At 39.6% G+C, this 13,950-nt stretch overlaps 1 protein-coding gene across 1 annotated transcript; it reads left to right on the forward strand.

The window, feature by feature from the left end:
* Window positions 1-12,716: 12,716 nt before the first annotated feature.
* LOC107001474 (extensin-2-like) lies at window positions 12,717-13,739 on the forward strand. The gene is made up of 2 exons (XM_015199504.1): window positions 12,717-13,508; window positions 13,617-13,739. The coding sequence occupies exons 1-2, from the start codon at window positions 12,717-12,719 to the stop codon at window positions 13,737-13,739; spliced, it is 915 nt and encodes a 304-aa protein (XP_015054990.1).
* Window positions 13,740-13,950: the final 211 nt, after the last annotated feature.

Consider the following 13,950-nt stretch of genomic DNA (forward strand, 5'->3'; position numbering starts at 1 on the left):
ACCTATCAAACACACGTGGCTGACTTGTCACCTGTCGTTTGAGGCATTTATTTAAGATGGAGCGCTTGACATACACACCTCCTATGTGGAAAAATCTAATCTACATGGTAAAACACCCAACCCCTCAGTAATTCCCCAAAATCCCCAAAAATTCATTTTGAAAAACACTAGATTTCATTCACAATTTCCCGCTCAATGTGGTCGATTCTCTAAGGAAACCTTGCATTCATCTCTTTAATCTTCATGTATTCTTCCTACGGCGTGCTCGATTGAAGAAAATAATTGTTGTTTGTTGTGTTTTACGGCTGATTCGAGAAAGCTAGGAAATTTTGTGCTGTCAAAATCTTGAGAAGTAAGTTCATTTTCGAATCTCCATGACTGTTGTTCTACTGTTGTTGTTGCAGTTTCAAATCTTCATTTTCGTCTATTTTTGTATGTTAGTACTGTGATAATGTTTGCACGCATGTGAATAAAGTTTGATTATTTTAGGGTTTCTTCAGTAATTTGTCGGCTTTATTTGAATATTTTCCCAGGGAATCTTATGGATATTATCATACTAACTCGTTTTCACCATGGGGTGTAAATTTGTGAAAGGTACATCTGGTGAAGGTCTCACTTACATAGGGGAAAGTGAAGTGGAATATGTAGGTATCGATAAGACCACTTTTCCTTAATGGAATTGCTTTTTTATACTAGAGACCTGGGGTATGTTACTGTGGGTGAGTTTTATTTTAAAGACCCTACAAGCAATAACTTTGTCTTAGTGAACAATGATTTCTGTTTACTAAAGCTTATAGAAGACCTAGGTAATGGTGATTTTTTGGACTTGTATGTTGAACATGTTGTGGATGAGGTAGAGGTTGTTAAAGATGGGGTCCCTACAGGTTATCTTTGTGGGCCAACAATTGGTGAAAGTGTTAATAAGGATGGGGTAGAAAACTCACATTATATTAATGTGGATGAAGGGGACCAACAAAGAGCTGCTCAATCTGAGAATATTGATATTGAAGTTGGTGTGGATGAAGAGTTACAACAAGCTGCCCAATCTGAAAATATTAATGTCGAAGTTGGTGTAGATGATGCATCAGATCTTGAAGCTGTTAAAACTGATTGAGATTGCAGTGATGATTCACAAAAGTATTTTATTCCAGATAAAGATGACTTAGAGATTGATGAAGAGTTGAGAAATCTTAGAAATGAAAGGAATACCAAATTACAGGAAATAAAAACTAATTCCTGCAAAGGAAATAACTGTTGGAGTCGCTGGTGTTGATAGGGGATTTGAAGATATTGGAAGGAACAAAACTGCTAGGTATGTAGGAAGATTGGGGGGAGATGAACAATATATTGATAGTTCAGAATTGAATAGTGATAATAGTAGGGACGAATTAGATCCTGAAGCTGTGGAAGGTGTTGATTTACCAGCTAAAAGAAAAAGTAAAAAGGTTAGATTTGATCCTGATTGTGTAGTTGCTATATTTGGCATTAATATGGTATTGAAAATGCTATAGAATTTAGAAAGGCAGTAGCTGAGTATGTTGTGGAATATAAATTCAAATTGAAATTGAGGCCTAATAAAAAACGTAGAGTCAGAGTTAAATGTCAACATAAGAAATGCAAATGGTTGTTGTATGCTAGTCTAGACAAAGACTCTGGTGACTTTATTGTTAAGAACTACTATCATGTTTATCAGTTCCCTACCACAACCAAGAACAATTGTGTACATCTAACTTTATTGCAAATAAGTTTAGGGACATAATAGTTTCTCAACTTCATATTAAGTTGTGGGAAATTCAAGAGTTGGTAAGGAAGGAGACAAGATTGTATGTTGGAAGAACTCTTTGTTATAGGGCAAAATTGATGATTCTTAAGGAGTTTATGGGTGATTGGAAGATGGAGTTTGCAAGGATGTGTGATTATGCAGACATGATAAAACAACCTAATCGTGATAGTTCATGTTGGGTGAGGACAGACACAGAATCTACTCCAGGAAAAAATTTGTTTGTTTACTTTTATGTTTGTTTTGATGCATTAAGGAGAGGTTGGTTGGAAGGACGTAGAAAAATCATTGGGTTTGATGGATGTTTTCTGAAGGGTGCTTGCAAGGGTGAATTATTGGTTGCAGTTGGTAGGAATGGAAATCAATAAATGTTTCCAATTGCTTGGGCATTTGTTGATCAAGAAACAAAGCACAGTTGGAGTTTCTTCATCAATTTCTTGATACAAGATCTAAACTTAGGCACTGGACATGGATTGATTGTGATGTCTGATATGCAAAAGGTTAGTTTAATGTTAATTTTATTAATCTTTATCTCATTTCCTATTTATTTAATTATTACTACTCATAAATTTCAATTATTATGATATGTAGGGTCTTGTAGCAGCCATAATGGAGTTTCTGTCAGATTGTGAGCAGAGGATGTGTGCTAGACACATTTGGTCCAATTGGCAGAAGACCCGGAGAGGAGAAGAAAGAAGAAAACAATTCTGGAAATGTGCAAAATCAAATTTTGAGGTAAAATTTCAAGATGAAATGGACAAACTTGCTAAACTTGGTAACAAGAACATCTGTGGGGACTTGTTACATTATGAAAGAAAGACATGGTGTAAAACATATTTTAAGGAGCATGCTAAGTGTGATATTGTTGAGAATAATATGTGTGAGACATTTAACTCTTAGATATTAGATGCTAGGCATAAATCAGTTATCACAATGTTATAGGATATTAGACATAAGATAATGGATAGAAATGTGGAGATGAGAAAATTTGTTGACACTTGGATATCAGAAATTTCTCCTATGGCTAGTTTAGTACTTAAAGAAAACAAAGATTATGCTAGAGATTGTCAAGTTATGTTCAATCGCCAATTTGGATATTAAATTTTAGAGGGTCATTATAGGCATATTGTTGATATCAGAAAAAAAGACATGTAGTTGTAGAACTTGGCAGTTGAGAGGCATACCATGTCAACATGTTGTTTTGGCATATCAGCATGTAGGCCAAGACCCTGAAGATCATGTTGTACATTGGTACAAAAAAGATACTTTAATGAAGGCTTATACTTACTTTATCCAGCCAATACCTAATATGAAAATGTGGCCTCACACTAGTGATATAGTGATTGAGCCTCCTGAACCAAAAAAAAATGCCTAGCAGACCACCAAAATCCAGAAGAAAGTCAAGGTATGAGCCACGAAAGAAGTATGAGAAGTTATTTAGGAGAAGTGTAAAAATGACTTGTTCCAAGTGTCATCAACAAGGCCGCAATAATAAAGCCTGCAAATATGTAGTAATACTCAAGCCAACCTTTTATTACTTCAATTAAATAAATAAAATGCATTACAATATTTCTTCATCTTATTTACACTATTCAATCCTCTGAATTGGCTCAGCCTGGAAGCTCAACCCAACCTGGACCTGAAAGGTCAAGCCAATCTGCTAGCTCAAGTCAGCCTCAAACCTCTACGCAACCTGCAAGCTCAAGCCACCCTGCTAGCTCAAATCAGCCTCAAAGGTCAAGGCCGGCTGCAAGCTCAAGTAAACCTGAAACCTTAAGGCAACCTACATGCTCAAGCCACCCTGCTAGCTCAAGTCAACCTCAATGGTCAAGGCAACCTGCAAGCTTAAGTCAGCCTCAAACCTCGAGGCAACTTGCAAGCTCAAGCCAAACTGCTAGCTCAAGTCAGCGTCAAAGCTCAACGCAACCTGTAGGTTCTAGCCAACCACCAACCTGGAGACCATCACAACATGTCAGCTCAGGCCAACAATCAACTTCTATTTGTGATGATACTTCAGCTGTTGAAAGAGTTCAACAAGCTCGAAGAGGCAGGGGAAAAGGTAGGGGGAGAGGAGGTGATGATACTTCAAGTGTTACAAAAGGGCGACAAGCAGGAAGAGGAATGGGAAGAGAAGCAGAATCAACATCAACAAGAGGAAACAAAAGCCTAAGACTGTGGGATTTGGCATCTACATTGATGATACAAGTGGCAGACAAACATTAAATGTAAGAGTACAATCAAAATTATTTATAATCTACCTACTTTGATAATAGACATTTAATTTTAGTTTCTTGTATACAACCTGATGTTGACACCCAATTTTGACCCTCGACGATATGAATTAATTATCGAATTTCTTAATTTAGAACAATTTGAAATAACCAACTTTTACTATTACAAAATACTTTTAAATTATTTAAATAGTTTTGTCGTTTATTATATTTTTAAAATAATGCATTTGTTTTACATAAGTTTTTACATGATTAATATTGTTTAAAATTATTCGAAAACCATCTTATTCTATTTTGTTGAGATATTTTACTGACTAGTCTAATTATAAGATAGTTTGCATATTCGTTTAGTTTTCCAATAGTTAAGTCGATTATGTTGTTTCGTTAAAATTGAGAAGTTTGCTAATTGACTTATATGAAGTCATCTTGTTTAATTATTTTGGACATCTCAATAAGAAATACGAGTTGGCCATTTTGCTAGCTCTTAGACAAAAATTTGGGCCTTTCTTCCTAAATTTTTCAGCAGCCCTTTTCCCTTAAATTTAATCCTTCACTCTTTTTTAAAAAAAACCCCAAACCCAATTTTAATCCAATACCCAATCCCTTTTTTAATTTTTATTTTTTTTCTCTAGCCCAATTCCCTTTCTCAGCATACCAACCCACATCAGAAAAGCCAATTTCAAGACCTTTATTTTTCTTCCCAACCAACCCAATTCTGAGCCCATTCAGTCAATGACAAGTCCATCCCAATTCTCCTAAAATAGTCCACTCCTTCAGCCCTTCCCATTTGCCATAATTCTCAAGGACAAGGGGGCCCAAGGAGCAGCCCACCAAATAATAATATTCCCAGCCCACTCTGAATGCCCTCCGACCCGGTCCATTTTCTGTCCAACAAAGAGAGATTCAGAAAACATTAGAAGCAGCAGCTGGAGGACAATTCCAACTACTCCAAGCGTCTACAAGAAGCTGGAGTGCAGGCGCGTGAAAGGACAACAACCCACAGCGTTCCCCGACGACCCCCAAGAAAGTGACAGCAGCGCGCGTTAAGTTCAACAGCGTAAGAAACGCGTGCCTATGCTACATCTCGTCTCATTCCCCTTTTTGTTCGTACAACAACACCCTTTCCTGCGACACGCCTCCGCATTTTCGTCCTCTCGACCATGAGATTGCTCCATGTCAAGGTGCAAGGACGAGAAATCGATCAGAGACGTCTGCGTCCCTCTCATCTTTTGGGATTTTGGCCAAGTTTTGGGATAATCTGGTACAATCTAGCTTGTCTTTATCCTTGGAGAGAGGAAAAATTCAAATTGAGAATCAATTTGCGATTCCCGTTTCTACCTTCTTTTTTTTTTGAAACCCTAATTCCCATCCTATATAACATATTTTTCTATTCAAGGAAGGAAGTATTTTTTGGAGAAGGGGTATTAAGAACTACAGAGAGTTGGGCGGATATGGATTCTTTTTTGTGGAGATAAAAACATACTAAATATATACAAGATAGATTGCGAAAACATAAAAAAAAGAAAGGGAAAAGGGGTACGGAATACTGCTTGATTTGAGCTTATATTTGGGTTTTGTGTAATTGCTCGTATTCTGAGTTTCTTGCGGGAAGAGTCGTCGCTCCTACCCGTCGACGTCTCATTCGCTGCCCTAAGTAAGGTAAATCTGTCGCTCCTGACTCTCTGACGATATGTTGCTATATGTATGTACTTTCTTTCTCCCCCCATCCGAAAATATTTGGAGCCATATTATCCATCCTGCATATTGTTATCAAAGGACTTATGCGTTGCTGTCACGAGATTTATTATTTAAAATTTGTTTTCTTGTCGGATTAATTTTTCGAAAGTCGACTGATGTGTTTGAACACCAGGGGTGTAGTTAGGAGTCTATTTTATTCGTCTAATAATATCCATTCCTTGAAGGTCTGCAACATCTCGCTTCTTAACTTGACATATTTGCTAACTTCCGTCTTCCGGCCAACTTTTTTTCCTTACTCGTTTTAGAAATGGTAATTTTACTCAAGGTTGGGTGTTGTTCTCTCTGTAGTGTCAAAGACTGGTCTGTTTGTTTCCCTAATTCCCTCCGTTTCACATTGTTATCACCTTCCCCTATTTGTTTACTTCTTTAAACCAGTTAGTGTGTAACTCTATCAACTTATGATCTTGTTTTGCTAATTTGTTCGTAAATTTAAGGCTCAAAGCATTGGCGCCGTAGCAGGAAAATATTAGTCGGGTATAGTGCTAGTTAATATAAATTGTCCATTTGGCGTGAGGGATAAATGTTAGTAATAACCCATGTCTTAGTTTGGACTTGTATGAATTGTTTAATTCCGTTGTTTTACCTTTCAAACTTTGGTGTTGTGATTTGGTCGAGTTTTACCCCTCTAATATCATGTGAATTGTTTGATTTTTTTTGTTTAGTCATAATGGAGTCAGTGAACATCCCTTTCTGTTTTCATTTGGAACCATTGCTGGACTAAGTATGAGAAATACTAGTCACCCATTCGTTGCCATCACTGTCCTTAATAGTAATCGTTGGTTATCGTTAGACATGAACGGCTTGTTTAGGGTCATGTGGTGATGAAGGGGGTCTTTGTTTTTTTTTCTTGTTTCGTTGTTGATTTGTTTACGGAAGAAACGCCGGGAAGATCCTTTGATAAGATGCCCAAGTCGTGTATCACCGTAGTAACTTTGAATTAGATCGATTGCATTTTCATCGTGGTCCAAAGTTTGGACAATATTTTGCATATTTTATGTGCACCCCTTTAGTTTAATTTAAAATCATCAAAATTATGCTTAGAATGTTGTTTACTGGGACCTGATTTCTTTGTCTCCACTCCTTTGTCTAAAATGAATCATTGGTTACTGTTGGCTACTGCATACTCACCATTCTATTTGACGTTGCTTATTATTTTTCTATCAAATGCCTCTGTGATTTGAATATTAATGTGTTTTATTTCTTGTTTCACATGTAAAATTCGCTCGAGTTCACCAAGAACTCACCCATTCCATAAATTTCGGAGAGGCTTAAAGGTTCAAGTTGTCTTATCGAACCTCCCATTTTTAAAACTGGCGGATGGATTTCGAAACCAAGATTCGAAACAGAGCTGGAGTCATAATTCGGGACCAAAGAGTCTGAATGTTTTTTTCTTTCTTCTTTTCGGCATTGTATTTGGGCCTTAGCCCTTGTTGCCTTTATCTTTCCATTTATTATTTATTGTATTGTTTGACTACAATTAAGGACAGATACAGTAATCAAAAAAATGGGTCAAAGAACCCAAAACAGGTGGGTCCAAAATTCCGGTCAAGGCGAACAGAACCCCGATTTGGATCCAAATCTCTCTCCCTATCCCTTTATATGCTTTTAATTATTTAGTTGCTTTACTTGTCGTTCATTTTAAAGTTAAAAAAATCCGAACCCCGCAAAATGCCTTAAACGTTTTATCGACTTAAAACCAATAATTTTGCAAACAATTTACTTAGATAAAATGTCCACTTTCGAAAACAATCTTAAATGATTTTTGGGTTTTTTCTTTTAAACAAACTCTAGAGAATATTTCCATCGCAATCCTCAGCCAAATAATTAGTTATTGGATAATCGTAGGTTAGCGGAATGTCTTAGGTGCTTTCAAACCTTTCTAAGACATTAATATGAATCCCCGAACCCCTTAGAGTTTTCAAAAAGATTTTTCCTGTTTAAGTCCTTTTGAAAACAAGTTTTTTTAATTTTCTTCAAAAATTAAGTGGCAACTCTAAAAAGTCAAAAACTCTTCAAAACAAAACATTTTCCAATTTTTCGATAAAACAGAAATGGCGATTCTGTTGGGGATAAGGAGGATTCTAACCTTAAAACTAACGTTATTTGGCTATTTGTGATAAATTATTTACTTGTCTACTTTATCTTAGTTTTAAATTTATTGCATTTCCATGACATTCTTCCGCCAAACGGCAAATAATATGCATTACAAAAATGAAAGGTACGTTGCTTTCCACGACTTTCTTCAGAAATACACAAGAATTCATTTGGAAGTATCAAACAAACAGTTGGAATACGGTCATCCGACGTTGTTTAGTAGCTTCACCCCGATGTTTGTCCGACTCGGGTAACCGTCAACCTGAAATCTATTCTAGTAAACCTAAGATAGAGCGAAACCAAAACCAAAAATTAAGCATTAGCCTAAGACGGCTTAATACCCAAGGTGTATTAAGTCCATTTAGTTAAATACTGCCAAAATCATGTCTAAGGTCTTCGACCTCACAACACATCATATTATTTGACATTTGAATGATGTACGTGTGAAAACCAATTTGGGGTGGGGAAAACTTAACTAAGTTTCTGTTTTGTAGATATGGATCGTTTCCCAAAGTTTGATATGGTTATAGCGGCGCCACCTCAACTCTCAATGTGGTATGACAATCTCGACGGGGATCACAGGAGAGCCCTCAACCAATACGTGGGTGCAATAACAGAACTGATCAACATAAACGGTTGGCCAGAACTGGTTGAGGTCCTTATGGGGTATTGGGACAACCAAAGAATGATGTTTCGATTCGGAACCGCCGAAATTACCCCGACTTTGGAGGAGATAAGGGACTGTATAGACACAGTAGGCACTGGGATAGAAAGGAGAGCAAGTAAAAAAGAAGACATCTTCATCCCCAATAGGCCTTCTGTAGATGATATTGCGGGCTGGTTCGGGTTGGGAAAGGACTTTGCCTACTGGTGCCAAGAATCCCACATAGCATTCAAAGACCTTTATATCCGATTTAGACATGCAAGCTTCAACGCCACTTACAACCGAGAGTTCAAGATCTCGTACAGAGAATGGAACGAGATTCGTCCTCTAGCATTTGTTGTGGCGTTATTGGGAATAATGGTCTTCCCTCATGGTCCAAGTTTGAGTATTAATACCCTAGTTATAACACTCGTGCACACCTTGTTCAAAGGGTATGAGAACCAAGGGACAACAAAATACTATCCTATAGCTCCGGTCATCCTGTCCGACATGTATCGAGCCTTGGGAAAGTGTAAAGAGGGACATCGATACTTCCAAGGATGCAACTTGCGCCTCCAATGGTGGATCCTCGCCATTTAGCGAAGGGTGTTGGGACTCGGGAGCTGCATACTCTCGACAAAAAGAATACCCTTAAGGATTTAAATCACCTGTTATACTGGGCAAATATGAACAATTGGAGAACAAGGGGGAGATGGGCTCAAATATTCTCCGAATTGAGAGAAGAAGACCTTCAATGGATGCTCGACTATTTTATCCCCAAAGAAGTCTTCGTGGAGAGCCGCAGACAGGTTGTGCTTCCTCTACCAGGTATTCGGGGAATTCGCCCTTATGCACCATTTTGAGTCTTACGACAGTTCGAGAGGAGACAAACTGTACCCAAAGAAGCGTACTATGGCGCTTATGTATATGATATTAGAGATGATAGAGTGCACGATGCGTCTGAAATGTTCAGAGAATGGAAAAGCGCCAGGCGTATGGATAAAGACACCATCGCCCCTGACCGATTTAATGCTGGGTATGACAAGGGTTACAAAGAATGGCTGAAGAAGGACATACAAAACGTCTCTTTTCAAACCCCGCGTAGCTTTCACAGCATAACGGGCAGAGAAGCCAAAGCAGTGGACGAGCTATAAGAGGTAAAGAAAGAGGCCAAAGAGGTGTACGCTAAGTTTGTCGAGAACCAAGATGCTCTTAAGAGGGTTACTCAAGAGGCTGAAAAACTGAGGCGTGGTTATGATGATTTCGATACCTGGATCAAGGAGAAAATCAAGAGGATGTGATACGAGAGCTTGGAAGACAAAGGACGCCTGGGTGAAGGATTCTTGCTGATGTTGAGATATATGTTTCAGCAATACAAGACTCAGGGAGACGGCGACGGAGCAGGATCATCTGGAGCGGCATAGTGGACTTCGCCCCTGCGTGGGTTTTTATATGTATTAACATTGTTTTTAGCCCCTGTGTGGGCCTGCCTTTATTGCACTTTCAAATCACCCCTGCGTGGGTTTGTCTTTGATATTTATTTCCCCTTTGTGAACATTATTATTCACTAGTAAAATTTATCTTGGGGGGAATTGTTTATTTGGTTTAAGTTCACACGTACATCATTCAAATACACTAGGCCTACCCTTGGCACAAAAGGGTCCCCCTGTATGTTTTAGGACGCAACATACGTGTGTTTAACTGCTTATGTTCTATGTTGCTATGAATGAGAATATCGTAAACCTACTCCTATCCAGAAATTTCCAAAGAATATACAGAAGTCACTATTACAAAATGACCAACCGAAATTTCCAAGTCTTGAGTTTCTCATTCAAAAGATGTCCCCTATACCACAAATCCTGAAACATCCATTCTACCGTCTCAGGAAAGGCAAAATCACCGCTATGGACAAAGGTAAGAACATCCAGATGGAACTCACTGAAAAAGAACTACAGAGAAAGATCGAACAGACCACTTGGGAAATTCAAGAAGGCAAGGAAGAAGGGCTTATAGTCGACATGGCCACCGCAATTTACAAAGCTGCAACCGTGACGTTTGATGAGGATCTGGCATCACAGATGAAAAGTAAGAAAGATGTTGGGATGGAGACAGAGAGCTTGAGAGAGAAATTGGACATACTTCGGTTAAAAGTGCAAGAAAGAGAAGCGAGAGAGGCGAGAATAGATTCGGAGACCGCCGCTCTGTTAGCTAAAAGTGTGTCACTTGACAAGGAGCTGAAAAAGGAAATGGAAGAATTCGCCTCCATGAGAGAAAGGATGGCTGCACTAAGGAAGAAGAACAGAGCCTTCCATAGCAACATGATTGATAAACTTCGGAAGATGGGCGAAAAATACCCCGCCTATGAGCAAGGAGCCAATAGTGGTCCCGACAACGCTCACCCTGAAGTGACTAAGGAAGACGACGACGAGGAAATCGTCTACAAGCCTCCATTCCTAGGTCGTCTGAAAGGAAGAGACTAATGCTGCAACAAGAAGGAAAATGACTAGCGTGTCGTTATCATTTCATCTTTAAAAAAAAAAAAGAAGACTCTACTGTTGTATTTCAATTTCCTTGTAATCGTAATGAATGAATGAATGAAAAAATTTTCTTTTGTACTCGAACTACGTTGGGCCTAAATTCTCCTTGTGAGATACGTAGGCAGCCTTCCCAGGACCGGCACCTATCTTTAAAAATTTTCATTCTCCCCTTCATGTTGCGAGAAGATACGAAGATCACATCAACAGACGTCGAAAAACAGTTGTAAGAAGACCGTAGCTCAAAGTGATTTAGCCTTTCTGAGACAGCCTCCAAAACTAAAACAGGCAAACTCCTGCTTGTCAAAAAATGTATTTTCGTCCTCACTCGGGGGTTAAAGATATCCTCAAACAAAGCAACTTGTGTGTTTAACTGCTTTCTATGTGATATTATGCATTTTGTACTCTGAATCTGCACTAACAAATCTGGCTTTGAGTTGTTTTCCTTCTCAGGTACTTTGAAACTGATTGGTGTCGATCAAAAGCTGGCAGATCATCTTTATTTCACCAGATCAAAAGGTCCCGCAGATTCCTTCCCTAGACAAAGCTCAGACAGAGGAAAGGCAGTTATGGGGGATAATAATGAAGAAGTGAGTCTTACTAATGTTGTGGTGTCTCAACCCACCGTAGCAGAACAGAATGAGTTGATTATGCAGCTGATGCAGCAGATTGCCGAGATGAGGGTGGAAATGCAACGGAGGCAGGATTTGCCTCCACCTGGATTTGCTGCCAACTCCGTTGATGGGAGGCCTCCAATGTACTTCCCTTCCTCAAATATGGATCCAACCCGAAACCAGCCGTCTACACCTGTTCAGAATCCTTCGGTTAAGATCTGACTACCCAAAACCCACAATATGCTTCAGCATCCTACCAAACTCCATCTCCTCTTCAAAACAACCATCCCCAAATGTCACCCCATCCTCAAAATACTCACCATCAAATCGCTCCACTGCCAAAAAATCAAAATCAAAATCAAAACCAAAATGCTTTCAATCCCCAAACACCCCACCATCACTTAAATCAGAATACCAATCCTCAACCTAACCGCAGAATTATTTAACTGCCCAAAATGCTCAAAGTCCTTCTGTAGCTCCACCCCTACTAAAGAGAGCAACTTTCCAAGTTCCCGTCCCTGCCGAGCACAATGTGCACGGTTTTGAGCTGGACCATTACTAGGAACAGGAAAAGGAATGGAGGGAAAAGGAAGATGTAAAGGTCGATATAAGAGAAGAGATTAAGAAGGCCATGAAGGAGCTCCAATGCATCCCCGACAACGCTGGACTTAGTTATGAGGACTTGTGTATCCACCCAAATTTGGATCTTCCAGAAGGGTTCAAGATTCCGAAGTTTGATACCTTCGGAGGAGTGGGCAACCCTATGGCTCATTTGAGAGTCTACTGTGACCAGCTCGTGGGAGTTGGAAGGGATGAAGCTTTGATGATGCAGCTTTTCAACCGAAGCCTGTGTGGGGAGGCTCTTGAATGGTTTACCTCACATGAAACCAGCCAATGGCCCAGCTGGAATGCATTGGCCAAAGATTTTATTGATCAATTTGCTTACAACGTAGAAATTGTTCCCGATCGATACTCTTTGGAGAATATGAAGCAAAAATCAACCGAAAGCTATAGGGAATTCGCTACAGGTGGAGAAAAGAAGCGGCAAGGGTAAGGCCACCCATGACTGAGAAAGAAATCGTTGAAGTGTTCGTGCGCGTGCAAGAGCCAGAATATTACGATAGAATCATGTTGCTCGTTGGAGCAAAGTTTGCTGAGATAGTCAAGATTGGTGAGACTATCGAAGACGGTTTAAAATCAGGAAAGATAGCCCGTGTAGCCGCATCACCTGGGTCTTCAGGTTCGTTGAGAAAGAAAAGAGAAGAAGTTGTTGCTATTTCATATGGGGGAAGGAAAACCCCCAGAAGTTCATCATATTCCCATGATCGTTCCCAGCCTTCCCCAAAGTCCTACCAATCTTGTTACACGCAATCTAGTCATCCCAATAATCAGAATGCTACCTCTATTTATCGAAACGTACAAGCTCCCGTGTACCAAAGTCCACCCCTCAATTACCAAAGTTCGTTTCCTATTTACACAAATCATCCTCCACCCTACCAAATTCCATCTCCCTACCAAGGTGTTGCTCCCAACTGCGCTAACGTACAGTCGAGTTACCAAGCACCCCCTCCTGTTTATCAAGTCCAAGCTCCACTGTACCGAAATCCTCCTCCGAATTACCAAGCTCCATCGCCAAATTACCAAACAAATCCATATCCCAGAAGCCAAGCTCCCCGTCCAAATACCAAAAATTATCAACAGGGGGCTCCTCCTCAACAAGACAATTATGACCCTCCCCGACCCAAATTTGAGAAGAGACCTTCACGGAACTTTACTGCACTTGCTGAAAGTCGGACAAAACTGTATGAGAGACTGGCTGCGGCTGGATACATCCACCCTGTGGGGCCCAAACCTGTAGATGTCAATTCAAAGTTCTACAAACCCGATCAGAGATGTGCTTATCATTCCAACAGTGTTGGGCATGATACTGAAGATTGTATCAACCTCAAGCACAAAATACAGGATCTGATTGATCAAGAGGTAGTCTCTCTCCAACCGGGAGCACCAAATGTCAACACAAACCCGTTGCCGAATCATGGAGGCAGCAATGTCAATATGATCAAGACATATGAAGACTGGTGTTGAACGAAGATGATTACTCCCATCGTTCACGATGATTTGGAAGGAGCTGTCGCTTCTTTAAGCATCAAAGAAAAGAGAGAGTTTGTTATTTTGACACCTGCAAAGGCTGTTGCCTTGGTGCCGTCAGAAACTCTCGTCAAGCCTAAGTTTGTTATTGAAATTGCTGCTGCTCAAGGCATGACCAGGTCTGGAAGGTGTTACATTTCTGACGAGC

Source organism: Solanum pennellii, chromosome 10 (assembly GCF_001406875.1).
Source record: "Solanum pennellii chromosome 10, SPENNV200".
In the NCBI taxonomy this organism is placed as follows: domain Eukaryota; kingdom Viridiplantae; phylum Streptophyta; class Magnoliopsida; order Solanales; family Solanaceae; genus Solanum; species Solanum pennellii.

Excerpts from the sequence above, each read along its gene's own strand:
- LOC107001474 (XM_015199504.1), top strand. The coding sequence starts at position 12,717 with ATGACTGAGAAAGAAATCGTTGAAGTGTTCGTGCGCGTGCAAGAGCCA. Across the intron at positions 13,509-13,616 it reads ACCCTGTGGGGCCCAAACCT|GATCTGATTGATCAAGAGGT; the intron begins GTAGATGTCAAT and ends CACAAAATACAG.